Source organism: Aspergillus fischeri, genomic scaffold, assembly GCF_000149645.3.
Source record: "Aspergillus fischeri NRRL 181 1099437636265 genomic scaffold, whole genome shotgun sequence".
Taxonomy (NCBI): domain Eukaryota; kingdom Fungi; phylum Ascomycota; class Eurotiomycetes; order Eurotiales; family Aspergillaceae; genus Aspergillus; species Aspergillus fischeri.
In genome coordinates, this window is record NW_001509761.1 from 78,822 (window position 1) to 106,069 (window position 27,248).

At 49.8% G+C, this 27,248-nt stretch overlaps 12 protein-coding genes across 12 annotated transcripts, besides 4 other annotated features; 8 read left to right on the forward strand and 4 right to left on the reverse strand.

Annotated features, from left to right (window-relative positions):
* Positions 1-1,247: 1,247 nt before the first annotated feature.
* NFIA_000810 (MBL fold metallo-hydrolase) lies at positions 1,248-2,212 on the reverse strand (the record flags this gene model as incomplete). The annotated part of the gene is made up of 2 exons (XM_001258633.1): positions 1,248-1,629; positions 1,686-2,212. The coding sequence occupies 2 exons, from the start codon at positions 2,210-2,212 to the stop codon at positions 1,248-1,250; spliced, it is 909 nt and encodes a 302-aa protein (XP_001258634.1).
* A 620-nt stretch (positions 2,213-2,832) lies between these two features.
* Positions 2,833-3,772, forward strand: NFIA_000820 (putative 3-hydroxyacyl-CoA dehydrogenase; the record flags this gene model as incomplete). The annotated part of the gene is made up of 2 exons (XM_001258634.1): positions 2,833-3,186; positions 3,236-3,772. The coding sequence occupies 2 exons, from the start codon at positions 2,833-2,835 to the stop codon at positions 3,770-3,772; spliced, it is 891 nt and encodes a 296-aa protein (XP_001258635.1).
* A 254-nt stretch (positions 3,773-4,026) lies between these two features.
* NFIA_000830 (monocarboxylate transporter) lies at positions 4,027-5,527 on the forward strand (the record flags this gene model as incomplete). Its single annotated transcript, XM_001258635.1, has 2 exons — positions 4,027-4,169; positions 4,234-5,527. The coding sequence occupies 2 exons, from the start codon at positions 4,027-4,029 to the stop codon at positions 5,525-5,527; spliced, it is 1,437 nt and encodes a 478-aa protein (XP_001258636.1).
* An 858-nt stretch (positions 5,528-6,385) lies between these two features.
* Positions 6,386-6,416: a microsatellite.
* A 457-nt stretch (positions 6,417-6,873) lies between these two features.
* NFIA_000840 (histidine phosphatase family protein) lies at positions 6,874-8,557 on the forward strand (the record flags this gene model as incomplete). The annotated part of the gene is made up of 3 exons (XM_001258636.1): positions 6,874-7,471; positions 7,521-7,650; positions 7,711-8,557. The coding sequence occupies 3 exons, from the start codon at positions 6,874-6,876 to the stop codon at positions 8,555-8,557; spliced, it is 1,575 nt and encodes a 524-aa protein (XP_001258637.1).
* Positions 8,558-9,389: 832 nt separating this feature from the next.
* On the forward strand, positions 9,390-10,128 carry NFIA_000850 (glycoside hydrolase family 11 protein; the record flags this gene model as incomplete). The annotated part of the gene is made up of 2 exons (XM_001258637.1): positions 9,390-9,676; positions 9,729-10,128. The coding sequence occupies 2 exons, from the start codon at positions 9,390-9,392 to the stop codon at positions 10,126-10,128; spliced, it is 687 nt and encodes a 228-aa protein (XP_001258638.1).
* Positions 10,129-10,474: 346 nt separating this feature from the next.
* On the reverse strand, positions 10,475-11,857 carry NFIA_000860 (NAD dependent epimerase/dehydratase family protein; the record flags this gene model as incomplete). The annotated part of the gene is made up of 6 exons (XM_001258638.1): positions 10,475-10,936; positions 10,994-11,100; positions 11,158-11,362; positions 11,413-11,519; positions 11,572-11,750; positions 11,802-11,857. 6 exons carry the CDS (start codon positions 11,855-11,857, stop codon positions 10,475-10,477), a joined length of 1,116 nt encoding a protein of 371 aa, XP_001258639.1.
* A 1,099-nt stretch (positions 11,858-12,956) lies between these two features.
* Positions 12,957-13,003: a microsatellite.
* Positions 13,004-13,259: 256 nt separating this feature from the next.
* Positions 13,260-14,813, forward strand: NFIA_000870 (glycoside hydrolase family 76 protein; the record flags this gene model as incomplete). Its single annotated transcript, XM_001258639.1, has 4 exons — positions 13,260-13,359; positions 13,433-13,680; positions 13,728-14,177; positions 14,241-14,813. 4 exons carry the CDS (start codon positions 13,260-13,262, stop codon positions 14,811-14,813), a joined length of 1,371 nt encoding a protein of 456 aa, XP_001258640.1.
* A 339-nt stretch (positions 14,814-15,152) lies between these two features.
* On the forward strand, positions 15,153-15,520 carry NFIA_000880 (putative quinol monooxygenase; the record flags this gene model as incomplete). Its single annotated transcript, XM_001258640.1, has 2 exons — positions 15,153-15,174; positions 15,228-15,520. The coding sequence occupies 2 exons, from the start codon at positions 15,153-15,155 to the stop codon at positions 15,518-15,520; spliced, it is 315 nt and encodes a 104-aa protein (XP_001258641.1).
* Positions 15,521-15,729: 209 nt separating this feature from the next.
* Positions 15,730-16,572, forward strand: NFIA_000890 (RibD family protein; the record flags this gene model as incomplete). The annotated part of the gene is made up of 1 exon (XM_001258641.1): positions 15,730-16,572. One exon carries the CDS (start codon positions 15,730-15,732, stop codon positions 16,570-16,572), a length of 843 nt encoding a protein of 280 aa, XP_001258642.1.
* Positions 16,573-17,487: 915 nt separating this feature from the next.
* Positions 17,488-19,926, forward strand: NFIA_000900 (phosphoketolase family protein; the record flags this gene model as incomplete). Its single annotated transcript, XM_001258642.1, has 1 exon — positions 17,488-19,926. One exon carries the CDS (start codon positions 17,488-17,490, stop codon positions 19,924-19,926), a length of 2,439 nt encoding a protein of 812 aa, XP_001258643.1.
* Positions 19,927-20,132: 206 nt separating this feature from the next.
* Positions 20,133-23,375, reverse strand: NFIA_000910 (glycoside hydrolase family 35 protein; the record flags this gene model as incomplete). The annotated part of the gene is made up of 5 exons (XM_001258643.1): positions 20,133-20,350; positions 20,401-22,186; positions 22,238-22,346; positions 22,403-22,526; positions 22,577-23,375. The coding sequence occupies 5 exons, from the start codon at positions 23,373-23,375 to the stop codon at positions 20,133-20,135; spliced, it is 3,036 nt and encodes a 1,011-aa protein (XP_001258644.1).
* An 873-nt stretch (positions 23,376-24,248) lies between these two features.
* On the reverse strand, positions 24,249-24,941 carry NFIA_000920 (uncharacterized protein; the record flags this gene model as incomplete). The annotated part of the gene is made up of 1 exon (XM_001258644.1): positions 24,249-24,941. The coding sequence occupies one exon, from the start codon at positions 24,939-24,941 to the stop codon at positions 24,249-24,251; it is 693 nt and encodes a 230-aa protein (XP_001258645.1).
* A 1,506-nt stretch (positions 24,942-26,447) lies between these two features.
* Positions 26,448-26,483: a microsatellite.
* A 212-nt stretch (positions 26,484-26,695) lies between these two features.
* Positions 26,696-27,248: part of a mobile genetic element that runs on past the window's edge.

Consider the following 27,248-nt stretch of genomic DNA (forward strand, 5'->3'; position numbering starts at 1 on the left):
GGCAAATGGGAGATGTTATGCAAATGGCTTAATGCAGTGGATATTGTAGCCACCAGCGGGGCATTTAAATGGTCCTGCAAATGAAATTGGACTCGATTGTCTTGCACTCTTCCCTGTCCTGCCTTCGACCCTACTCCTAAGCCAAGTCAATAGTCCAAATGACGACATTTAAAAATAGCAATATGAGTAGGATGATATGTCATTATGGACTTTGGCATCAGATTTAGAATTAGGATTACTATGTACATGCCATGGAAGCCCCTGATTATCCTGCACGGGTACCTGAATAACCGACAGTAGCATTGTCCAGTCATATTACGCCAAAGTATCTATCTACTCCATATTATCTCTTGCGGTCAGCCGAAAGCAGGTTTCTCCTGTCTTACTCCGTACCACCGAGTATATTCTCAATGCATCTGGAGAAAAAATGCTTTCGTCCCCTTTGTGGTACTGAATCCCTTTCTGGACGAAAGAAACCCTACATTGCAACCTTCTCATTAGTCACATTCCATGTTGAGTCTTTCACAGTTTGCTCTGCAGCATGCCTGCATTAAGCTTAAGTTAAACGTGGAAGTATCCTGATGCCGTATGCTACTCCATTTTTCTGGTCTAATGAAGACACATTGGCCATTGTCTACTGGACAAGTCTTATGTTGCTGTTCCCGTTAGATTATGGGTATTTCCGTTTCAGGCGACGATACTGTATATTCTTCCGCAAACGTAGGTTGGTAGCGTGTCAGCCAACAAGACAACAATCTCAGAGGGATAACCCAACATGTGAACTTAATACTATGTATTCGACTGTGAAATGGGTTTCAACCTTTTCTGTATGGTAGTTTTACTATGATTCTGTGCTCTGTGCCTCAACTTGCCTTGTGCTGTAATCACGTGACCTGAATGGCACAATCAGTCACGAAATCACATGCCGGGATGCTTTCTCCTGTACATGGCGTAGATGTATTCTATAGAGTCTCTTGTACCCAGTTCGCAACTCCGGTGAAATAAAGCGCTTAGTCTTGATGGACGGGGGTTACTAGTTGTTCCCCTCACTGCAGGGGAAGTCCAGATCAACAAAGCAAGCATTTTATTTCGCTGTTCAACTTGGCTTTTCCCCAGGAAGGCATGATAGACAGGACGTGATATTTACCTGTTGACATACTATAACTATATCAAACTCCGACCTATCTACCTACACAAAGTGAATGAATGACGATGCCAGAAAATCAAACAATGGCAATCAGCGACTGTCACTTGAACCAATACCCAGTCAGTCCCTCAATCGTCCTCTTGCCGACATCGTGGTGCCGGTTCTCCTCCCAGACCTTGCCACCCTCTCCAAATTGATTGGACAAATGGCCCAAGAAAAAGTCCAAATTCTGTTGGCACTGAGGAAAGGCACTCTTAAAGAAGTCATAGAGTTCCTGGACCTGCGGTTTAGTCGGCGCATAGGTGACCTTTGCTGCAAAAAGATCCAAGTATTTCTGCGTGTGCGCAATGTCTGCTTTGGCATCCAGTTCCCAACCAGGCTCCAAATGTCCTGGAATGACCTTGACGGGCTGTAGAGCAGAAATGAGTGCGATGGTCTTCTTCCATGCGTCCAGCAAAGCAGGCGTTTCCACCTCTTCCACCCTATATCAAAGAGGAAAGTCAGTAGTTGTTGGCAGGTCGAGGTATTACAGCCTCACCAAACATGTGTGCTTCGACCATAGATCGTATCCCCACAGATGACCGTCTTCTCGATCGGCAGCCAGAAGATGGTGTGGTCAACACTATCTCCTTGCAGGGGCCCCAGCAGCACCACTGGGCTTTCGGGGTTGCCATTCAGCAAGAAGAAACCGAAATTGAATACTTCCGGCTTCCTGGGCGCTTCGGGAACATTTTCCTGTCCAAAGATAGTAGGCCAATACTTGACCTTGTCGTCATATTCGCGGTTGATACCCTCCAGGACATAAGAGGCGGCATAGAATTTCGCCGAGGGGAACGCATCCAGAATAGGATTTGCAGAAAAGAAATGGTCAGGGTGGTGATGCGTGACAAAGACGGCTTTAAGGGGATTTCCAGTGGTTTCTTTGATCCAGCGTACGACGGATAAAGCATCAGGAATCAGGAAGGGCGGGTCTACGAGGATAGACTCTGAGGCTCCAACGATCAAGGTACTGATGCTTGACAGGCCTTTGATAGACGAGGTATGATGATAAGTTTGTAGAGGCATGATGAGTCGAACAAGAGTCTAGTAGATGAACTTGCGAAGATGTTCATGCGTGAATGGAAAGAGGAGTTAATGTACCTCGATCAAGCCCTTTCTGACTGTCATCATCCATCCTGCTGGCTCGTATATCTGGTAGCCTGTGCGTGTTCCCCTCATTTTAGCCCCGCTTATGCCGACCATTATCTTCCGGCATCATCGGAAATCTCCCAGTACGTGCCATGTGGAATCATCAAATCTCAGCTCTAGATCGGGGAGGATCAATTCCTCCTGTCTGTGACGAGGACATCGCCGGCAATCCCCCAATGAGGATGGTCAAAGTTATTTTACCATGTCTTTCTTATACGATGTCATGTAGTCTTTTGCGGGGTGATCGTAGTCGATCAAGTGGATCATCAATGGAATCCGGGGGGATTCCCGTTTGCCTAGGTTGGATCTGAGATAATGGCCTCGTATTTATTGAATCTTCCTGATAAGGACATCTGGATGCTCCATCGCATATATATCCACCAACTTTACCTTTTATAATCGTTGGATACCGTAGTAGCATCCATTATGGCTCAATTTCATCCCACTATTACCCCAGAGTCTTTGAAGGACAAAGTTATTGTTGTGACGGGTCAGTCATGTATCTACTATCCCCAACGTCCGTGGCTCACTCAGCATTAGGAGGCGCCAACGGAATCGGAGCGAGTCTGGTAGAATACTGCTGTCAGCAAGGAGCGTATGTTTGCTTCGGCGATGTCGCTGAGGATGCGGGAAATCAGATCGCTCAGTCGCTGTGCTCATCCGCCTCATCGTCATCATCACCACGAGCCATCTTCCAGCACACCGATGTCACTAGCTACCAATCCGTACTCGGTCTTTTTGACCTGGCGCTCAAGACATATGGTCGCATTGATCATGCTGTTGCCTGTGCAGGTATCATGGAGATTGGCAACTTGTTCGACCCCGCCTTGACGCTGGAGACAGTTCGTGAGGTGCGTTACTGCTCTACGTATTGAGCTTTTAAGATATTGACCGTGAAAGGCGCCTACGACCAAAGTCCTCGATGTCAATCTGACGGGCTGTCTCTATGTTGCTCGCATCGCCAGCGTGTACTTGCGCCAGGACCGCCCGGAAAATGCAGATCGGTCTATTACTCTCATCTCCTCGGTCGCTGGATTCAAGGAATCTCCCGGAATGTTTGTTTACCAAGCTTCCAAACATGGAGTGCTCGGTCTGATGCGTTCACTGCGTTTGTACCTATCTTCTCCAACCCATCGCATCCGAGTCAACGCCATCTGCCCATGGATGACCACCACGGCCATGGTCAAGGGTGTGCAAGAAGCTTGGATGAAGGCAAAATTACCTTGCAACACCCCCGCCGACGTTGCCCACATCATCGCCGGCGTCCTGGCAGATTCATCGCTTAATGGCAAGTCCATGTACGTCGAAGGAGGGAGAGGATGGGAGATTGAGGCGAACCTTGATCGATTGGAACCCCAGTGGTTGGGTGAAGAACCGTCGCGGTCTCTGGCGCAGGGACAGGCAGTGCTCGGCAGTGGCATGGATTGGGCTCAATAGAAATTTAATTGTATTTAGTTAGACAATGTGACGTTTGTTATGCAACTGGAAGAAACATCCCATGCAGTCATCGTACCCGGATGATCGGCAATGGATATGAGTTTAGCCGGTCAACATGAATTTGCTCCGGACGATTGGACTCCTCTCTAGGAAGTATTCTTACGTGCATGCTCCTCTCTATTTTGCTTTCTCTCAGTTGAAAGTCGTCATCCTCTGTGGTTCCCCACATAAACTCGTATACCAAGACACCTGTCATGCATCAAAAGCCACCCGACGACCCCTTACCTACTCTGGATAACCCACATTCTGGTGTTGATTTGCAACAGCTGGACAATACCAATTCTGGAGATGGTGGCCATCAAGGAGATCCTATCCCTGCGCATGGCGGCACCATGTGGTGAGTGAGCTGCCTCTTGATCGCTCTACCTTATATCCGTTTCTAAAGCAAAACAATCACCCAGGAACCATGTCATGATTGTCTGCGCCGGTTTCGCCGTCATGTTCACCACTTGCGCTTTTATATTTGCTTTTGGTGTCTACCAAGCTCTATATGAAGAGATGGCCCAGGAAGCGCATTCTCCTTTCGTCGGTCAATCCACTGCTCGGATTGGCTTGATTGGAACGCTAGCCATCGCTCTCATGTCTATGGGAGGCCCTCTGGCAATGTCCTGGGCCAAACTCTGGTCCCCCCAGGCAGTCATCGTTGCTGGAGGCTGGGTCTTTGGTATTGCGTACATTTTGGCAAGCTTCAGCCAACGTCTCTGGCACTTTGCATTGACCCAGGGCGTACTGCTGGGCATCGGAACTTGCATGGCATATGTACCCACCTTGTCGGTTGCCCCGACATGGTTCGATCAGCGTCGTGGGTTGGCCATGGGGATCATCATCGCCGGTAGTGGCGTCGGAGGCATGGTGTGGCCACCTGCTTTACGTGCCATGATCACCCACTTGGGCTTCCGAAATGCATTGAGAATTTCGGGATGCATCTCGCTTACTCTGGTGTCGGCGGCAGGGTATATCCTACGCTGGGAGCCGAAGTTCCAGAAGCAGCTCCGGGTACAAAACCAGAGCCTCAGCAGGCGATCCGGCTGGATCAAAGTGCCGTTGGTCAACTGGCGGGTGGCAGGTTCTCGACGCTTTATCGCGCAAGCCTTGGGCTGCTTTCTTCAGTCTGCCGGTTATTCGACCCCCTTGTTCTTCTATGCTGCCTATGCGCGGACGTTGGGCTATAGTGCTGCGACTGCTGACAACTTTATCACAGTCAGCAACGCCTCGAACTTTGTCTCCAGGATCTTGATCGGATATGGGGCCGACAAGCTCGGACGACTCAACGCGTTGGCATTGACTACTCTGTTCAGTACCATCGCCGTCTTCGCCTTCTGGCTGCCCTCCATGTTTCAGCAGTCGACCGTGTCGCCGTCAAGCGCCGACGCCTTATTTATCGTCTTTACCATTCTCTATGGATCTTTCGCCAGCGCATACATCTCGCTTTTCCCTGCGTCTGTGATTGAACTGTTCGGCGTGCAGCACTTTACCAGCGTGAACGGGGTCTTGTACCTCACTCGGGGAATGGGAGCGTTGATCGGGACGCCGTTGACTGGAATGCTGATCCCTCAGTCTACCGCATTGGTCTCTTCAATTGTCTACGAACGGGCAGGGATCGTCTGCGGTGTTCTCCTCTTCGCAGCCACGCTGGCCTGCTTTTGGGTGAGAATTGAGGCAACTCTGGGCGAGGTTGGGAGGTGGAAGGCTTGACATGATCAATGAGTATGCAAGTAATCGTTACTTGTTTGAGTGGCTCACAGTATTGCAACTGAAATGCGCAGACTATTACAATCACAACTTTACCACCTGCTCTTCGGAATTGATGAAAGGAAGACGACGTCCCGTCAAAGTACTTATAATGACCGATCTTGCTCTTGTCTGCGACGATGTATTCTCTTAGAACATCGTTCTCGGAGCCGTCTTGCGCCGCGACTGCGATGACGGCCGCAGTAAAAATCAGCAGGACGGACGTCCTATCTTCAAGGTGCAATGGACGGGCAGCTAGGTCGGGACTCTCGCTCGGGTACCTCTCTATTGCCTGCCAATGCGTCAATGACAGGAAATACGGACAGTCTCTGGACGCCATTCTAGTGGCGCCTTAGCCATACTGAGACATTGGGTGAATCTCGGCGATGATTGACTGACTGATTGATTCATTGCCTCAAAGTCGCGAAATTCATCCTACAGAGACTCAATCAAATAATCAAAAATGGAGGGATTCTGAAACTCGTTCTACGAGTTCTATTGGTCTCAATCACACCAAACACAAATTGACCACAAAGGGAACTCCCAGGCCATCCTTTTGACCAGCAGCATCACTTGATACTCCTGTGATCCAACCAGTAATGAGTAACGTTCCCTTAAGATGTTCTCCAGAACAGTTAACCATGTAAGACATTTTAGAGCTACCGAGAAATGTGCTAGTTAGATAGTGGTGTGTTAATTTGGTTGCTCCCTCCAGCGAATTAATTCAGGGGCCAGACTAGTGATAATAAAGGCCAATTGCATCACGGTAGCAAGCCTTTAATCTCCAAAGGATCTCTCATTGGCGGCAGCGAGCTATACAGAGTAAAGCTCCTTCACCGTAAAGCTCCTTCACCTTGGGCGATAGCGTGAGCGTCAGCCAAAATGTTTGATCGGTCGTCTCCGACCTGGGGCAATCACCATATTTCTGGTACTGATGAATCTGAGGAGAGGATAATCTCGAAGCTATACGTTGTAGTTAGAAATAGCCTCACATGTCAAGCTTTTTTAACGGTCTAGCCGAAACCCATACAGCCTGTACTCCAGAGAGTCGCAGATAAGATGTGAACGGGGGCATAAGAACCATTGTGCTCTCCTGGGCCAATCAGAAATGATCATCCAGGGTAGGCAGGATAAACGACGATCGACAAGGATGTTCCGCATAGGACGTTCACGAGATGTGGATCCTCTAGGCAGATGTCTTAGTCTTCTCCCGTAAAAATCTCACTTCTGCTTTCAAGAGCCACAGGCAACCAACAACTCGATCAGACCAGGTCTTCTTGTCATTCGCACGTTGCCAGACCAGACCGAACATGAAGACTGTGGCTGGAGTACTGGTCATTGCTGTCAGCAGCCTGGCTGTAGTCTCTGATGCCGCCAAGCAAGCTCCACCAGCCCCCACGGGGAGCAGCTACCCCTCGGGCTTTGACATGACCCGGAGTTGGGCGAATTTGAGTCCATATCAGGAGGCGGATAGCTTTGGCGTGCCGAAAGGAATGCCGCACGGCTGTGAGCTGTCCCAAGTTCATGTGCTGCATCGCCATGCCGAACGCTACCCGACGCCGTATCCCTTGGACGGGCAGGGGATGGAGGATTTTGCCGCTAAATGGAGCAATTACACTAAGAGACTTCATCTCAAAGCCTCAGCCACGGGTCCATTGAGCTTTTTGAACGACTGGGAATACATTCTGGCAGAGGACACGCTCCTGGAAACCGGCGCAGCGACCGAGGCTACCGCAGGGGCCAGCTTCTGGGCCAAGTACGGACGGCTACTGTACCGTGCCGGCCGGGAGAATGGAGCGGCCTGGAATGCCTCGTTAAATGTGTATCCAAACGGCACGGCGCGTCCAAAGCCGGTCTTCCGCACAACCTCACAGCCGCGGATCCTGGAGAGTGCTCGATGGTGGCTGAGTATGGATTCCTTAGACCAGTAGTAATGCATAGCTAACAGGTGTTCAAGGTGGATTCTTTGGCAATACCGCTGCCAACAGTTCTAGTGACCAATATGACCTGGTTGTGATTCCAGAGGTATCCAACTTCAACAACACTCTGGCCTCTTACGACTCGTGTCCCGGGGATATGACCGAAGGGTGAGTGATAGCCAAGGAACTCTTTGAGCCTCTTGATGATAATGAGGCTAAGATGATTAGGGATGATTCCGCGCAAGAATTCATTCCCCGCTATACTCGGCAGGCCATCTCCCGTCTCTCCCGACACCTGCCCAAGGACTTTAACCTGACGGCTTTTGATGTGCTAGCGATGCAGAATATCTGCGTCTACGAATACACCAGCCTTGGAGGTTCCTCCTTCTGTTCACTCTTTACCGAACAGGAGTGGAGGGATTTTGCCTATAATGTCGACGTGCAGTACTATGGGGACTATGCGTACGGGTCTCCCACAGGCCGTGCGCAGGGTATCGGCTATGTCCTTGAACTGGCGGCTCGACTGCAGGGCAAGTTGATCTACTCCAGCGACACGAGCATTAATTTTACCTACGACAATAATCTGGCACAATTTCCCCTCGACCAACCCTTCTACCTCGACATGTCGCATGACGATATCCTCCTGTCCGTCATCACCGCGTTGGGACTGCGCTATTTCAGATATGGACCGCACGGCTTGCCCGGGAATGTTGACCACGCACTCAACCGGACTTTTGCCATGAGCCAGATGACGCCATTCGGAGCGCGCCTCATGTCGGAGGTTTGGACCTGTCCTCGTAATGCGTCATTTGACTCCCTTGCCCCGGTGCTATATCGTAACCCCCATGTCGAGCACACTGTAGACACGACCAGGTTCATCCGCTTCGTTCTGAATGGAGCTCCCTTGCCGCTGGACGGGCTGGTAGGCTGTGAGCAGGCTCGCCATGGGTTCTGCCCAGTCGAAGGATTTCTGAGTGGTGTTCCGACGCTGAAGAAAGAGGCAGAATATCAAAAGGCCTGCTTCGGACATTATCCGACTGGAAGCCAGGTGGGTAATGGCGCTCCAGAATCTTGAGTTTCATTTATCCACGACACCGTGTGACAGGGGTGCTGTAGTGTATGATTGTATCCTGTGCTCAGTCATCCTTTATTATAATTCTTCTGCCTGTATGAGTTGAAGAGCCATTCGTAGAGCACGAGAACATCACATCGCACTGAGTATAGTCTTGGCGTTTGACAATGTCTTAGACTCTTGACAGTCCTAAGTCTAGGCTCTTCAGGGTCCAGAATACGCTAAGCACTCCACTGTTTGGGCCTGAAACAGAGAACCCGCTTTGGCCGAAATGGGCTGATAGGCAGAGGCTAAAACGAGACATGCAGGATGGCTTGGTCCCTGAATCTCTGCGTGTAAAAACCGCTAGTTGGTGTGTATTGGTGGTGTTAAGGCTAAAATGGCTGGTAGTGCTTCATCGCGAATGGCTTCACGATGGCATTTATCCGAACGCAACCAATCCTGCCTATCCCTCCTCAGCCGAGAGCTTCAGCCTGTTTGTCATTCTGCACTGATATTTCCAACCCCATGATCATATATCTTCCAATTCAGCCGGATTTGCCTGCCGAATTCTGGACTCAGGGCCACATGCCCCTTCGCGGTACCCCGGATTAACTGGCCAATCCCTGATGGATGAGACAGTCAATCGAGATCCAAACACGGTAATTCCAATATAGCCGCTAGAGTAGCGTCTGTGTCAGGATGTCGCGATGTGGGGTTGGCCGGTAATTGCTCACTCCTCTTCTCCCGGTGACGCAAAGGTATAAAGAGCAGAGACATCCTCGAGTACAGAATCCACCAAGGACTTCATCGGACAATCATATTTACAGTCAAGCAACAATCTTCTTCGAACATCATGGTTTCTTTCTCATACCTGCTGCTGGCGTGCTCCGCCATCGGAGCTCTGGCTGCCCCCGTCGAATCCGAGGACACCTCGTTCAATGAGACTGCTCTTCATGAGTTCGCTGAACGCGGCGGCACCCCAAGCTCCACCGGCTGGAACAATGGCTACTACTACTCCTTCTGGACTGATGGCGGCGGTGACGTGACCTACACCAATGGAGCCGGTGGCTCGTACTCCGTCAACTGGAGGAACGTGGGCAACTTTGTCGGTGGAAAGGGCTGGAACCCTGGAAGTGCTAGGTACAGAGAACCTTCAACGTCTGGCTTGAAGACCTGTGGCTGATAGAAACAGAACCATCAATTATGGAGGTAGCTTCAACCCCAGCGGCAATGGCTACCTGGCTGTCTACGGCTGGACCACCAACCCCTTGATTGAGTACTACGTTGTGGAGTCGTATGGCACATACAACCCTAGCAGCGGCGGTACCTTCAAGGGCACTGTCAACACCGACGGTGGCACTTACAACATCTACACGGCCGTTCGCTACAATGCTCCCTCCATCGAAGGCACCAAGACTTTCACCCAGTACTGGTCTGTGCGCACCTCCAAGCGTGCCGGAGGCACTGTCACCATGGCCAACCACTTCAACGCCTGGAGCAGGCTGGGCATGAACCTTGGAACTCACAACTACCAGATTGTCGCCACTGAGGGCTACCAGAGCAGTGGATCTTCTTCCATCACTGTCTACTAGGATTACTACGCGAAGACTTGATTGAAGGAGAGATGGTTGACAGCGTATGGCTTCAGTAGTAAGAGGTGACAGCTAAGCGGGCTGTGATGTTTGCTGGATATGAAATGTATTTCTGCTTATATCTCCCTTCTGGAAACCTGTCTTTGGAATTGAGCCACTATATTGGAGTCATCTTCGATCATGCTTCATTTTTGGAAGTATAAGGACCGAGTGATCCAATGTTTTGAACAGTGAAAGACCTCTATCTGTATACTTGTCAATCCCTGGCAGGCATCGTAGGATTAAGGCTTCGTTTATACACCCAGTTCGGGAGAATAAAATTGAATTGCTGTAGACAATCCGATCACTACTTGGACGCCTGGAGCTCTTCCCTCATAGCTTCGATCTCCCCATCAAAGTGATTCAGAAAATCTTCATCGCCCCTGGATGTCTTCCACCCAAGCCGATTGCGAGCGAAATCGGCTCTCGCTCGGGAACTATTTCCGCGTTTAGTATTGGTACGTTTATGGAGATCTCGTTGTACATACTTGGATGCAAGAGTAATTTCCACGAGACTCTCATTGCCCCTAGTGATTTCGGCTGCTGCTTCCTTCATACTGATCGACTCGACTTTGTTATCGTCTAAGAGCCCCTGCTTGTGCAGAGCATCAGCAATACCCTGGCTAACCTGCAACCATGTATGCTCTCCACTCTCGACGAAGAAGATGGCCTTGGGGCCCGATGGAAGCCAGTCCGGTTGCTCTCGCACAGCCCGGAAGAGAAGGAGATAGAAGTTTGCCAGGTCCAGGATATGGACATGGTTCCAGATCTATGACGAGAAATGTCAGCCAAATCTAATCTATCATATACAGTATATCAAACCTACCCCAGCTCCAGTTTCGATGACAGCAGCATGGCCTCGCTTTCGGGCAAGGCGCGCAAGATTTGGCACCTGTTGACTTAGTGTCGCGAATGGACCAGATCCTTTGCCATCTGTCGTTTGTCAGTTCAATTCGCCTTGGTACCGTTTTACCGGGATGAATAGCATACAGATAGTGGGAGGGACGACGATATACGTCTTGACACCAAGACTCAATCCCGTCTCAACCACCGTGACATCGGTGACCCGTTGCCCGTAGCGCTCGGGGTGGTTCTTCTCCATTGCGTAGACGTCGTCCTTCTCGTCCGACCAGATTTTCTGGTTCTGCGGCGTACCGGTGTAGGGATGGTCTCCCAGGATTGACGTGCCAGAGGTCTACATCGTCGTTAGCTTCGCAATTTGGATTCGAAAGAACAAAACCTTACATGGATCATGTACGTAGCTTTGCCAGTAGCTTTCTGCCTCTGGCTCAACCCTTCTATCAAGGCTTTGGCAGAGCTATCGTGGGAGGCAGATGCGGCATTGATCACCACTAGAGCGATGTGTGAGTACAAGTCAAAGCATCCATGAGAACGAGTCAATACCATCATGCTGGGAGGCAGCGTCTCTACATGCGTCAAGGTCATCCAGGCCTTTGAATGACAGAGGCTTCACCCCGAGAGACTGGAGCCGGGCTGCCTGTTCAGGTCGACGGATCAAGGCTGAGATGCTCAGTTCGGACGCCTCTGGGGATTGCGAGAGTTCAGTGAGGATTGAACCTCCACTGCATGCCGTCAGTACCATACTGCGAGTGTTCCAGTTAGTTGCCACTCACATGTATCCAGTCGCACCGACAACAAGAACGCTCTTTGCTGTAGTGGGAGACGCCATGGCTACTATCGGAATGTGCAGGCTTCAGATTCAGATGAATCTGTTTGTTAATTCGTCTCTTTTGTCTACTTCATGACACCCATTTTATATCCTGTCGCAGAGTTACAGCGACCGACGTCCATTAGTAATTCCGCCGAGGGGTGACGTCGTAGATCAAAACTCTCCGGATTAGAAATCGCTGCTTGGACCTTCCTCAGATCTATCTCAATCAGGCAAGTTGAAGCTATTTCGCGAAGCTTCTTTTTTATTGGTCTGATGCCAATGTTTACCTTAGTTCGTCAAGAGTTCTGAGGAAAAAATTTGCATTGCTTATTAATGATCGTCAAGCGCTATCAAAGACAGTCGAAGCGACAAATGGAAATATGGGGTTAGCCTGATGAAGATGATCATCCTATATACATACTGTTTCAAAGTCTACAATTGATTTAGTTGTCAGTGGTTGTACAACTCTGACAATGACACTGCAGGGATATATCTGTGTATCTGTGCAACAGGGCAGCTGGTGGACATAGTCAGCAACTCAACCTATGAAGTAAAGAGGGACATTCTTGATGATGATCATCAAGGTCAAGTCGGTCGACATGAACTTGGAACTTGATATGTACTATACTCTGTACTTTAAAGGGTCTAAAGGGTCAAGTACTCCGTACTCCGTAGATAAATGCCGTATGAGGTGGTGACATCTGACAGGAACCGTCCAAAGGGATCTCATTTCTCTAAACTATTCCTGACGCGGTAAGGGGATGCTAACCTGTTTTGGCATTAGGCAACCAGATTGTGACCATTAGCCTTCGGTCAGAGTGGGTTCTTCTCTTGGCAGGAGGAAATGCCGTGCCCTGATTGAACCGTCTTTGGGGCGGAGGAATGAAAGTGGGAAGACCTTGATTACCGCGGTGGGTTCTCATTGGTTAAGAGCGGTCCCTGAGACACCTGAGTCTTGGCTGCTTTCGTCTTAGTGGTGGATCCGGAGTTTCGCAACTGAATAATATTGGACCAAAAATATAATATGCTGGCAGCTGTCCTGGTCACGGTGGCATTGGCACCCTTGGCAGTTCAGCACTGCCTTACCCCCTTAAAACTTAATGAGGCGGACCAGCACTATTATTATTATTATTATTATTATCATCATCATTAATTTTATGATTAGTCTTCCCAGACAGACCACCCTGCCTCAGCTGCCTGGCTCCTAACGTTGTTATCGTCAACTTTCCATCCCTATTGTTCCTATTATCCTGATTATTGTTTGTCCCTGTCTATCAGAGCCAGATCATTCTGTTTTGGTACGATGATCCTGGTGATTTGTCGAACCTGATTTCTGCCATCCCCGTTGTTACCTCCCATTCCCATTTCTTCGAGCCTCTCCCCCCGTTTCCCCCTTCTTCGGTCAACCATCGCTTTCGGGATGCGCATGCTGAGTTTGCGCCAACTCTGCGGGGCCACCACTCTGCTCCTCTCTGGGCAGGTGGCCCTAGCAGATCTCGGGATCCAGGCCGATAATGTTGGTATGTCTTCTAAAAAAACTTCCTCTTTGACTTCTTTAGAATGTCCATTTGTAACACATGCTATGATGGTCAGATTCTCTCAAGTCGGCGGCCAAGACCGTCGCTGCTCCTATGATGGAGTTCTATGATAAGAACCAGACTGAAGGCATTCCGGGCAAGCTGACTGGCACCTGGTATGTGGCCGGTGCCATGTTCATGACCCTTATCCAGTACTGGCAGGCTTCGGGCGATGACACCTACAATTCCGTCGTGTCACATGACCTGATGTTTCAGTCGGGCGAGAATTATGACTTCTTCTCTGGCAATTACAGCCAATGGCTGGTAAGTCGTAACTGTGTTTAGGGTCTGCTTCTGCTAACATCTCCGAGGGTAATGATGATCAGATGTTCTGGGGTCTCGCCTCCATCACGGCTTCGGAGACGGGATTCCCGGAAATCTCAGACAAACCCACCTGGACCTCTTTGGCTCGCGTTGTCTTCAACATGCAAGTGGCCCGGTGGGATAAGGTGGCCTGCGATGGCGGCATGCGATGGCAGATCTGGCCCTATCAGGCCGGGTACACCATGAAAAATTCCATCTCCAACGGTGGTCTCTTTGAGCTATCAGCCCGACTCGCGCGCTTCACTAAGAATGACACCTATGCGCAATGGGCTGACAAGATCTGGGACTGGTCGGCCAGCACTCCGCTGCTGCAGATGGATCGCTGGTATATTGCTGATTCCACCTCTAATGAAGCCAACTGCAAGGATGCCGGAAACACTCAGTGGTCATACAACTACGGCACCTATCTGTCGGGGGCCTCATTTATGTATAACTACGTAAGTCACTCCATATCCTGTAGACTTGCTTGACCGACACACTGATTTTCTATGGTGGAAAAGACCAACGGTGAAGACAAGTGGCTGAAAAGAGTCAACGGCCTGCTAGACTCCCTGATCGGCACCTTCTGCCCCAAGGACAAGGGCGGCAACATCTTGTCCGAGGTTGCCTGTGAACCTATCATGACCTGCGATCGCAATCAAATCGGCTTTAAAGGGTACACGGCCATGTGGCTGGCTCATACCGCTATCCTGGTCCCCTCGACCGCGGCCCGTATCTTCCCCGTCCTGCAAGGATCTGCTCTGGCCATCTCCAAGCAGTGCTCTAAGGCACCTGACAATACCTGCGGCATTCGCTGGTGGCAGCCCACCTGGGACGGCTTCACTCCCGGTCTGGAGTCGCAGATGGCGGCGCTAGCAGGCATCACGGCCAATCTGATGTACTATAAGTCGACCGCCCCGAACACCATTCAGACGAACCCGGAAGGCAAGGAGCATCAGATCGACACCCATGAAGATGCGGCGCCAGATGCACTCGATCCCATCAACACAGGCGATCGCGCAGGGGCCTGGATTCTCACTGTAATCATCGTAGTTGCCGTCGGAGGATCCGTTGGGTGGTTGATCAAGACTTGATTTTCTGGGATATTTACTTGCTCAGTTTCTTTGGAGACAACAGTTGCTTGTTTGTCTGTTATTCGGCGTGATTTGGTGAGGGTTTGGATTTGCACATTCTGTCATATTCGGGGCTCATTCCCGCTGTGTGATCATTTCTTGTATTAGTTTCCCACATAGAGTCGACATCTTCCAACAATATTTATATCGCTGCATCGGACTCCATCCGAGTGTCCAATGAACCGACCTCATCGCTCCACTTAAGCTTCACCGATAACCCCACCTGCACTTATAAAACAACACACGATCCTGTGATGATCAGTCGAGCAACCCATCACATCCTGATCGCGTCTACCCAACATGGTGTACACTATCGTCGTCCGTATGTTACACTCTCCATAATCGATCCTGCCCAGCTCAAACTCATCGTTGCAGATCTCCGCGCAAAGCCTGATCTTGAGTGCATCTCGAAGCTTCATGCAAAACTCCTCGAGGCCTCGGCCGTCTACTCCAAGGACAAGGAGACCCTGTCCTGGTTCGTGATGCAGTCTGTTCATGACAAGCAGGACTTTTGCATTGTGGAGCGTTATTTGAACGAGGGCTCCCAGAAGTACCACCTGGAGAACCCGTACTGGAAGACCTTTGATCCCTATGTCATCCCGCTGTTGGAGAAGCCCATGGATTTGAGACGGTTCGAGGAGTTGGTTCCGGAGGGAGAAAAGCAGTAGACAGACTGATCTCTAAAGCGTAAATAAAGCGCAGAATCGATGAATTTCAGAGAGTTGAATCGCTGTGTTTCTTGACGCGGATGCTGGTGGGTCCCTGCCTGAGGAACAAGGCATCAATTTGCATCTCGCATCCCCACTGTTTTTATCACTGCTCTCCCTGCGATTCCCATCTCATGAAAACATCAACACTCGTGTCAATTACTTCCAGAATGTCGAATAATCAGTCCAGCGATGCTCTCACATTCCCCAATTCAAGTAGGGCATTTTTAGAGCCCCATCTCCCGCCAAAAAATAACATACTACAATCACCAGATTCTGGTCTTCCCTTCACCACACTCACCTTTGCTACTTCACTCGACTCTGCTCTGGCCCTGTCACCAGGCGCAAAAACCGTACTTTCAGGGCCCCAATCGAAAGCGATGACCCACTATCTCCGGTCGCGTCATGATGCTATCCTCATCGGAGTTGGCACTGCGGTTGCAGATGACCCTGGATTGAACTGCCGCATCGCCGGCGTCGGCGGTTACGGGGGTCAAGGTCTAGAAGGTCAACCCCGACCGATCGTCATCGATCCCAGCGCCCGATGGGACTTTACAGAGAGTTCCAAGATCCTCACGCTGGCCTGGGAAGGTCGCGGTCGAGCACCCTTCATCATCACAGGGGCGCAGGCCGTCCCCGCAGAGAAGAAAGCTCTGTTGGAGAGACACGGCGGCAAGTTCATCTCTCTCGATGTGGTGACCTCTGAAACAGGGGAGCATCGCATGGACTGGACCACGCTGCTTAAGGCTCTCAGCAAGGAAGGGCTGAAGAGTGTCATGATTGAGGGGGGCGCGACCATCATCAACTCTCTTCTGGAGCCTTCCTACCAAAATCTCATTGACTCGGTCATTGTCACGATCGCTCCAACCTGGCTCGGACAAGGAGGAGTGGTTGTTTCGCCTAAGCGACGATTCAATGAGCAAGGCGTGGCCATTCCTGCATCGCGGTTGACAGATGTGAAATGGTATCCTTTCGGAGAGGACGTTGTGCTTTGCGGGAGGATAAAGTCCTGAATCTGCATCTCTTCCGGCCGGGATGCGTCGGTCATAGATTTTTATGCCTACATAATTTGCATTCCTGCCATTAAATGGCTGTCTGTACAGAAATCGCGACCTTCTCTTCATATTGCACCCTTTGTCCAATGATATAACTAATGCGCATCTCTGTCGAGTGGGACTGACTAGATGGTTTGCTCTTGCCGGTACTGCCATCGCAAGCCATCTCAAATGGCCAGTCTCTCCTTATCATGAGATGATCGTTTTAGAGAACGGGACCCGATGTGCGATAGGCTCATGGGAAAAGCTGTGCAACATGAGACTTTTGAATGTCGCTGCCTCAGGAGTCAGGATGCTTCAAGCCTGACTTCCAAGGCAATAACTGCACGTGATCTCAGGACGATTTACCCAATCAGACACGGGAAATGCCGCATATGGGCCCATAATCCTCATCCATCAGGATAGATAATCTCCTGATATTGGCGATAGCTGCGTCTCTACACATGGCACATCCAGGATCATCAGATTATTTGTGGCTGGGACATCACGGCAGTTCATATCGCTCACTCAAGAGATCTTACCACCATCATGGTGCGTCCAATCGACCGTCAAACGGAAGCTCAGCGCCTCCAGACGCGGTGACGGGTTCTTCGGAGCATTCTACGTCATCAAACTTGGTCAACGTCCTCCGTCCGGTCAGCATGAGCGCACCGCCAGGAGATCCTGAGGTCGTCAATCGTTGTCAGGCCATATATATCAATTCGATGTCTCTATATATAATCGTGCCGGCTTTCCCAGTATCCCTCCATTTCCCTCGTTCTCTTCCACATCTATGTATCCTCATTCTACTCCCACACTTACTTTTCCTTACGCTTGAGGAGAAAGCCATCGATGAATTAATTGAACTCAACTGCTTGACAGCAATTACCCAGAATGACGTCAAAAGGTGAAATCGAGAGCCTCTCCGCGTATGGAGTCGCTCGGTCCACCATCCAGGGGACCCCGTTGAGCCAGGACGAGCTCCGCAAGATGGATGCTTATTTCCGTGCGAGCATGTATCTTTGTCTCGGCATGCTTTATCTGCGCGACAATCCTCTTCTAAAAGAGCCTCTCAAGGTGGAACACCTCAAGGCTCGATTACTGGGCCACTGGGGTTCCGACGCTGGTCAATCCTTCACATGGATCCACATGAACCGCTTGATCAAGAAATATGACTTGGATGTATTGTTCATCTCCGGCCCCGGACATGGTGCTCCTGGCATCCTCTCGCAGTCATACCTCGAGGGTGTATACACCGAGGTCTATCCGGAGAAGACGCAGGATGAAAAGGGCTTGCAGCGATTCTTCAAGCAGTTCTCCTTCCCCGGCGGAATCGGTAGCCATGCAACTCCAGAGACCCCCGGAAGTATTCACGAAGGAGGCGAGCTGGGATACTCAATCTCCCATGCCTTCGGAACCGTCTTTGATCACCCGAATCTCATCACGTTGACCATGGTGGGTGATGGCGAGGCCGAGACTGGCCCTCTGGCCACCAGTTGGCACAGCAACAAGTTCCTCAACCCGATCACCGACGGCGCAGTTCTTCCGGTGCTCCATCTCAACGGTTACAAGATCAACAACCCCACTATCCTGGCCCGCATTAGTCACGAGGAGTTGGAAATGCTCCTCAAGGGATACGGATGGACCCCGTACTTTGTCGAAGGAAGCGACCGTGAGAGCATGCACCAGGCCATGGCGGCCACCCTCGAGCATTGCGTGTTGGAGATCAAGAAAATCCAAAAACAAGCACGCGAGTCCAACAAGGCCTTTCGCCCTCTCTGGCCTATGATCGTCCTTCGGTCGCCCAAGGGATGGTCGGCGCCCAGAGAAATTGACGGCAAATACCTCGAGGGCTTTTGGCGTGCCCACCAGATCCCTATCACCGATGTGCAGAGCAAGCCGGAGCACTTGAAGGTGTTGGAAAACTGGATGAAGGCGTACAAACCAGAGGAGGTCTTCGACAAGAACGGTACACTGATCCCCGAATTGAAGGAGTTGGCTCCGACAGGCACCTCACGCATGAGCGCCAATCCCGTCGGCAACGGTGGTCTCCTGCGACGACCGATGGATCTGCCTGATTTCCGCGACTACGCCCTGACCGATATCGAGCCAGGCGTCACCATCCGTCCCAGCATGTCCAATATGTCGAAGTATCTGCGTGACGTGGTGGCCCGGAACATGACCACCTTCCGAGTCTTTGGACCCGATGAGACCGAGTCCAACAAGCTCGCCGAGATCTACAAGGCGGGTAAGAAGGTGTGGATGGCCGAATACTTCAAAGAAGATGAGGACGGCGGCAACCTGGACATGCAGGGCCGTGTGATGGAGATTCTCAGCGAGCACACCTGCGAAGGATGGCTAGAGGGCTACATCTTGTCTGGTCGACATGGGATGCTCAACAGTTACGAGCCCTTCATTCATGTGATCGACTCGATGGTCAACCAACATTGCAAGTGGATTGAAAAGTGTCTCGCTGTTGAATGGCGTGCCAAGGTTTCCTCACTCAACATTCTCCTGACCGCGACCGTGTGGCGTCAGGATCACAATGGATTCACGCACCAGGACCCCGGATTCCTCGATGTAGTCGCTAACAAGAGCCCCGAGGTTGTGAGGATCTACCTCCCTCCCGACGGTAACACCCTCCTGTCGACCATGAACCACTGCTTCCGCAGCGTCAACTATGTCAATGTCATCGTGGCCGACAAGCAGGAGCACGTGCAGTTCCTCAACATGGAGGAGGCGATTGAACACTGTACCAAGGGAGTCGGCATCTGGGACTGGGCTAGCAACGATCAGGGCTGTGAGCCCGATGTGGTCATGGCGTCTTGCGGCGATGTCGCTACGCACGAAGCGCTGGCCGCGACGGCTCTGCTGCGCGAGCACCTACCCCAGCTCAAGGTCCGTTTTGTCAACGTTGTGGACCTGTTCCGTCTCATCTCCGACATCAATCATCCGCACGGTATGCCGGACCGCCAATGGGGGGCCATCTTCACCACTGACAAACCCATCATCTTCAACTTTCACTCGTACCCCTGGCTCATCCACCGTCTCACCTACAAGCGGCCGGGTCAGCACAACCTCCACGTGCGGGGCTACAAGGAAAAGGGCAACATCGATACGCCATTTGAGCTGGCTGTACGGAATCAGACCGACCGGTACAGCTTAGCGATCGACGCCATCGACCGTATCCCGTCCCTTGGCAATACCGCCTCGGGAGTGCGGGAGCGTCTGATCAATCTCCAGCTGGCCGCGAAGAACAAGGCGTTTGACGACGGCATCGACCCGGATTATATTCGCAACTGGACCTGGGATTACCCGCGGAAGAAATGTTGAGGCCAAGGGGTATTGTGGCGATCTTTTCTATTTGATACTACCATGTTGAAGACGAGATAATTAATATGCTGCAATGACGAATATTGAGTTACAACGATCTCTTATCTCTCAATGACAACCTGATATTTGTGTTCTAGGCCCTTGACTTTCCATGCTGCGTCATCTATTCTTACTAAAACCCCAAACTGTAGTTACTCTATCACCCATCAGTAGGCGCCCCGCCGAGGCTTCCACCCAGGCTGAGGTGCCGGTACCGGCTTGCGGTATGCAGACAGGATAGGAGTAGAAGCGACAAGCTCCAAACCACCGACCAAAGCTCCTTGAGGCTCGAGCGCCCAAAGTGATACGGCGACATAGTTGACCCCGTTGTAGTTGAGAATACCTTCCGGAACGGGGAAATTGGTTTGTGGGCCGAGATCATTTACTACATCCAGTTAGACACATAGGACAGATTTATTCATCTTCTTATCATACCGTATTTTCCAAACTGGTATCCATTAACAAACAGCTGACAGCGATAGCTCGTCCCTGACCTCGCGTCTGATGCCGAGTTGTTGAACAGGAAGCTCAACGGGATATCGTATCCCTCGGGTAGATCCAAGGAGAACGAAGTAGCATAGAATCCAATACCAGCGCCAGTGAGCCCATCATTGATCGGGCTGGATGATTTCCAGCTGGAGGTAGGCGGATTTGGAAGATGATATCCCCGGCGCTCGGCATACATGGCTCCCTCGTTGAGCGGACCTCGCGTCGAGTCCTGGTACTGCTCGCCGCCGAGGTTGCCAGTCATCTTCCATTTAAGATCGGAAACTTCATGGCCGGAGAGCGCGTAGTCGAGAATTCCTCGAGGGAACTTGATTGCGTCTGTCCCCGGTGCCTCTTCGTCCTGGCCCATGTGGTCGATCACCACGGTGAAAACGTATGGTTTCCCAGGAGACAGCTCGTGGGGGAGAGAGATGTTTCTGGGGTAGGTCATGTTGTTTCCACTGCCTGTCCATGAACCCAGGAATGTTTGGTTCAGCCATACCGAATTGGCGAAGCCCACGCCGCCAGAGGTGTTGAGGAAAACCCATGACTCGTCTCCGTTGGCCTTGAAGTGGCCCCGGTAGATCAGTGAGCCCCCGTGATAGCCGTAGTCGTCGGCGTACAGACATGTAGGGCCAGTGAACTTCCGCGTGTTATTGGTGTATGTGTTTGTCAGTGACATCCAGCCCTCGTCGCTATAATCCGGGGAGATTTCGGGGAGAGAATCGAGGTATTTCCAGTCGAGACGCTTCAGATCTGGCAGAGAGATAGCTGGTGGTTGATAGCGAACTGTTGCAGCGAGATTGCCAATCTTAGATCGTGTCGACTTCAAGGACTGGCCGTTGAAGACAATCCCATCAAATCGCTTCGGCGCTGAAATTACCTCCAAGGGAGTCGTTGCGTTCACATCACCAGTCAAATGCAGCTTATTGTTAGTAATACATGCACTTCGAAGCAAATATCCTCCCTTCACTAACACCGTCTCCTTGGATGGCGAGCTATAGTTAGCAATTGGTTGTTTTGCAGGTAGTTCCAAGACCCAGTGCTGGTAGGCGTCGTTACGCCAGAGGAGGTGAATCTCAAGCTTTCCTGCACGTAAAACCCGTCTTTGAGCAGTTACCTCCCATTGTACAACCCAGGCGCTTCCCTTTTTGGCCATCTTGACGTCGGACCCGTCAACAACGGTTGGTCGGGGAAGATGTTTTGGCAGCGCGAACTCATGTAGTTCCCCTGCTCCTCCATACAGCACGAGAACACGCTTCTTGTTGTCTCCCTTCGCCCAAGTGAAGATCTCTGCAGAAGAGTAGATGAGATTGAATTCGCCCACATCGTAGTCCGTGACGTGGAATTTGGAGTCTCGGCCGTTCAAGGACAGACTGCCTCCCAGTTGAGGAATTGTCACATTTCCAACGCTCGTGGAAACACTGAGTTGGTATTGGACACTTCCAGTCGAAGTAAAGTCGGCATGCCGGACTAGATAGAAATTGGTGGTCGTTCCATTGCCAAACAACGGAGTGACTGCTATATCCTTGTTCCCTGTGTATGATCCATTAACCCCGTTTCCAGGCGTTGCGGTGAGGTACGCAGGAGACACTTTCAGAAAGTTGGCCTGTAGCTTCTCTTCGCTATACTTTTCTCGCCAGATCTGACGATCCTCGGTGATGGCAGCCCCATAGTCATACGAGGTGTATCCTCCATGGTAACCGAGATTGCCCCAATTGGTGCCTCCGTACGTCTACGCAGTCAGTTAGGAGCGGAGGTAAGGAGGGGAGGGAGCATATCACACCATGTAGATGTTGAAAACTCCGACGCCGAAGCCGTAATTGTTCTTGTACACCACTCGCACAGCTTCATTGTTGACGAGAATGGCACACCCGTCTTCGGTGACTCCTCCCCTGGTGATTATGTTAGTCATTGCGTTGATGGGATCAGTATCCATGGTATCTCTTACCACCCATCTCCTGAACCCCCTTGGAATTCCATAATAGCGAATGGCGTCGTAGGGCTGTGATTGCGGTGTGTGTGCTGCCAATCTCGCGGGAATCGATATGTTGGCCATACGTAGGGGTTGCCACCTGATTCTGCATCAGATACAATCGTCGGCTCCTGAAAAGAAGGGTCTCACAGTCATATCTCATAGGATAAGCGTCAATCCCGTAGAGATCCGTCTCGCCCAGTCCAGTCCCAGGGGCAAAGTATCCCAGGTTCTTATTGTCATTTACAACTGTTGGAACGACTACTCCAGCGTCTCGAAGCTGCTTCTCCGCATAGGCCATGACTTCCTTATTCATAGTTGTCGGAAACTCGGACTCTGAAACGTTGGGCCAAGTCGTGTACTCGTTTTCTGGCTGAACTAAGATCACCGGCCCTCCATTGGTAATTTGTGCCTTGGCAATTATCTTCCCTAGAGTGGCCATGTACGTATCTGTCGCACGGAGGTAATCCTCGCTGTTTGAGCGGATGATGCCTTTTAGACGGAGAACCCATCCGGGAATACCACCAGCCGAGGTTTCCGCATTGATATACGGCCCAGGCCGAGCGATCAGGTAGATACCAGCTTCACTTGCAGCAGTGAAAAACTCGTCAAGGCTCCAGATACCGTCAGTCACAACGTGGCCAGGATTACCCTCCATGAGACCCCAGTCAGTATAGAAGGAGACAGCATTGAATCCCAGACTCGTAATCTTTTGAAAGACATCAAACCAGAGTCCAGGAACTGGCAGTCGAAAGGGGTGAAACTCTCCAGAAAAGATCATGAGCCGCTCGCCCCGAACAAACAAGGAGTGTTGGTCCCATGTCACTAGGTCTTGAAGAAGCTCTCGCCTATTCGCAGCATCTTGCAATGAAAGGTGGCTGACGGATGGTGCAGCTACTACCGAAGAAGCGGCGGCCAATGCGATGAATCTCCTTAAAAGGAACTTCATCCTGCCCTTCGCACCAGCAATGTATTTTCTTCTATTTATTCCGCCAAAAGAACAACGATCACTCCTGCGGGAACTTATCGCAGAATTATATACGCTCTGTACCCCCCGCAGCGTGCTCCGGCGGGTGCGGAGAATATCTATTGGAAGGAAACGGAATCCCACCGATTCCCCCTTCGCATTATGTATTATTTTCGATCTCCTATGATGATGTAGATCTTATCAGGGGACAAGTCCGTAACCATTGGGGAACCTCAACACAGGTCCTTGCCCCAGATTGGTGGAGAAACGATCAACGTGCGGGGGACTCGAGAGGCATGGATTTAGCTATTTAGCCTGAATGCTTTCAACATTGAGCGCGGAGAGAGCCCGATGTTTTCCTAGGATCCAATCGAGGCAAAACATGTTTCTGACCGTTCATTCTTTTCACTTTGATGGCTGCAGTCAAAAGTGTTTCTCTGCCTAGGATAGCCTTCGCTTGGCCAGCTGGGACAACGGCATTTTTTGACGCCTATTTACGGACACCTGGCAGGGGTTATGCTAACACCACAGAGAGTGCCATGAGTGTGCTTGCACCTGCTCAGCGTCAATCTGGTCATCACGCAGTCTGTGACGAGACCGTTGACTCTTATAAGGGCTGGCGGTGATGGGGACTGAGGCACCTGTATGAGATACGGAGCATCTTGATAACACTCAGGGAGAGAAGGCAGGTGGTGTACGAATGCCCTCTAGACCATTGACATCTACAGCCCATGCAACCGCAGTCTTACCCTCTAAATCCTGTGCCAAGGGATCCGCGTGAAAATCGATCACTCAACACGCGAACCATCTGCCGGTATTTCCTTCGGATAGCCAAATGAAGCACTGGTCACGGAGTCAGGTTCCTCTCACCGTCTGCGGGTTGATATCGTTAGTATTTGCCACCTTCCTTCTCTTCTCCAGGAGAGCCAGCATATCGATACGTTGGTTGCACACAGCAGCAAACAGGGCATCGGTTCCTGCGATGGTAGCTCCATGATCCAATAGGAGCTCCATCATGGCGCATGATCCTTTACCCGCCACTGCCACTACTGCGCTGCGATAGTTGATCTGGCATTCGTTGGGGTCAACTCCTTTAGCGAGTAAAAACGAGGCCAGTCGGATATTGTCACTCAGAATGGCCCATGCCAGCGGCGCTCCCAGATGGCCTAGTTGCATGGTTGGAAGCGAGGGATCGTGACGACAGAGCAGCTCAAACGCTGGGACTCGTTCGGAGGTCAGTGTTTCGAGGATGACTGCTCGGTCTAAAGTTCCTAGTGGCTTATTTTTCCCTTTTCCGTTGTTGTCTTCATCTTTGTCCTTTGGAAATAGTTGAGTAAGCAGATATTGTAGCACATTTAGCTGCATTGCTTGAATTGCAGTTTGGAGGAGTATGGCTGTTGGTGGGATCTGGTGGTGTTGTAGAGCGATTTCAATGGTAGGAATTAATTCAGTGAGATTTCCATCCGTGATGAGGGTGATTATCTTTTTCTGATTATCATCCATTGTGAAAGCAAGTTCGTGGGATTGGATGTTGGAATCCTGAACCATAGTTAGAGCTAAACTGCTGTAATTTCAAGTCTAAATTCTAGAAATCAGAACTAAACCTAATCTATTCTAATTTAGTATAAGTTTAACTATAAAACTTGAAGCTTGGCATAGCTAAACTATTTCTAGCTAAGTTATATTACTTACTAACTAACCATAGTTAGATTTAGTAAGGTTTTAGTTTAGATAAACTACTATTTAAAACTAATATTTTGCAATGAAAAGATGCTATAATATCTCCTTATATATTAATTATTTTAATTTAAAATATTATTTATATAAGAATATATATATCAAGGATTCATCCTAACTTAATAAGTAATAGATTTAAGCTATATTAGGTAACTTTATAGTTTATAGTTTATATCTTAAAACATGATAAAATACATGTATATATATATAAACATTATAACTATTCTACATATAATGGTGTAGAGTTGCATAACCGAACCGCAAAAATCGAACCCAACCCTCACCGAACTCGCAGCGGTGCGGGTTCGGGGGTAAGCCTAGGGAATCGCTTCGGGTTCGGTTTCTATACCCCGGAACCGTTTCGGGTTCGGTTAAAACCGTACGGTTATTTCTTGCTTACTAATACCTAATTCCTAGGATTTAGCTAATAACTTTTATATTACTAGATAGCCTAGATTCAGGGCTATCTGGTGAATATAATGATCGATTCAAATCAAAATACCTAGTGGTTGCTAAGATATTAAGGAATGATCACTTTTGTCATGAGTTGGTATGAAAGTGGTGTGGATATATATATATAAGGGCACCAAGGTCTGATAACCACCATGGTTTAGATATATTTTTAACCACCACCCATTCAGACCTATAGATATTGAATTGATATTTTAAATATAGCTTAGTATGATGATAATTACTATATATTTCATATAAAAATTATAATTTTATATAAGCATGCTTGATAGGCTGAGAGAATAGGCCTAAGGTAGGAGAAATTGAATTCTGAAAACCATTGAAATTTTGGTTATTGCCTAGGCATACCGCTGGCCTAGATAGGTTAGTAGGGGCCTAGCTATACCTAGCTAGGCATAGTGGTGGGTTTTTGCGGTGAAACCGCAACCAAATCGCACCGGGTCCGGGGGGGTTGCGAGTTCTAAAATTTGAACCCGAAACCGCAGCGGTTCGGGGCCAACTAGGCTGGAACCCGCCCAAACCCGCACCAAATGCAACTCTAAGTAAACTAAAGTAATAGCTTATATAAATACTTAGTATTAAGCTTGCTTAGATTAGGCATATTCTCTCTATACTTAAATATTCTAAGTTTAAGAGATTATTTAAGGACTACTGTCACGGGCTAGAAGCCTTAGAAACCTATGACCTAGGTTTGGATGGTAAGAAATCACTAAAGGAGAAATCTAGCTAGGGCTGTGGTGGCTAAATATAAAAAGAAGTATATAAGTAGTTTATGAGTTACATAATAAAATAGATTACTATATTAATTAATATGAAGTTATGTGACCTACAGCTAGTAACGTAATTCCCGGCCAAGCGAGACACCCGGCCAAGCGAGACACCCAAACCCATTAGAAAATTTCAAAATCGATTATCTCAACCAACACCTATGAATTTAGCTAAATATAGCGATTTTTACATGAATTGATCCTGTGGCCAATCTCCCTACACCCACTACACCTAGGCGGAGCCCTCTTCGCTGGTTGATCTGCCTGAATAGGCAATTCACCCTGCCCATGCGATTCTACCGCAGGTGCTTCTGCTGGCAAATCTGGCTGTAAAACTAGCTGTAGACCCTCTTCAACGGTTAAACCCTCTTCGCAGGGTATCTGCCTAGTTGACCGACTGCGCTTCTTCACCACCTTCTCATTTGCTGCGCGTAGATTCGCATTTTCTTGCGCTAGTAGCGCGGTGTTATGTAGCGCTATACAGTGGCCCTTGATAATCTGATCTAGTATGGTTTTTGATGGGCTCGGAGGGCTATTTGACCGCTGTTTCAGTAGGTTTTTGAGCATAGAAGCTTGCTTCTCTAGCTGAATCACAGTTCTGGGTGTTTTTGGTGTGAATTGGCTAGACCTGCTATTTGGCCGGCTGCTTGGTGGTGTAGGCGTTTGTAGAGAGATATTAAGCTTTGAAAGCACTCTTTCTGCATCAACTGGTACTAGGCCACTAGCTGCAAAGCTATTCTGAATAATAGCTGGCTGTTGGAAGGCCTCTAGCCGCGCACATTGGTAGTTATCCAAGAAATCCAACTTGTCAATATGGTTATATCCTCTCCGCGCAAGATCACTTATAAAGCGACCGTACGCGCGCTTAAGCACTGCAAAG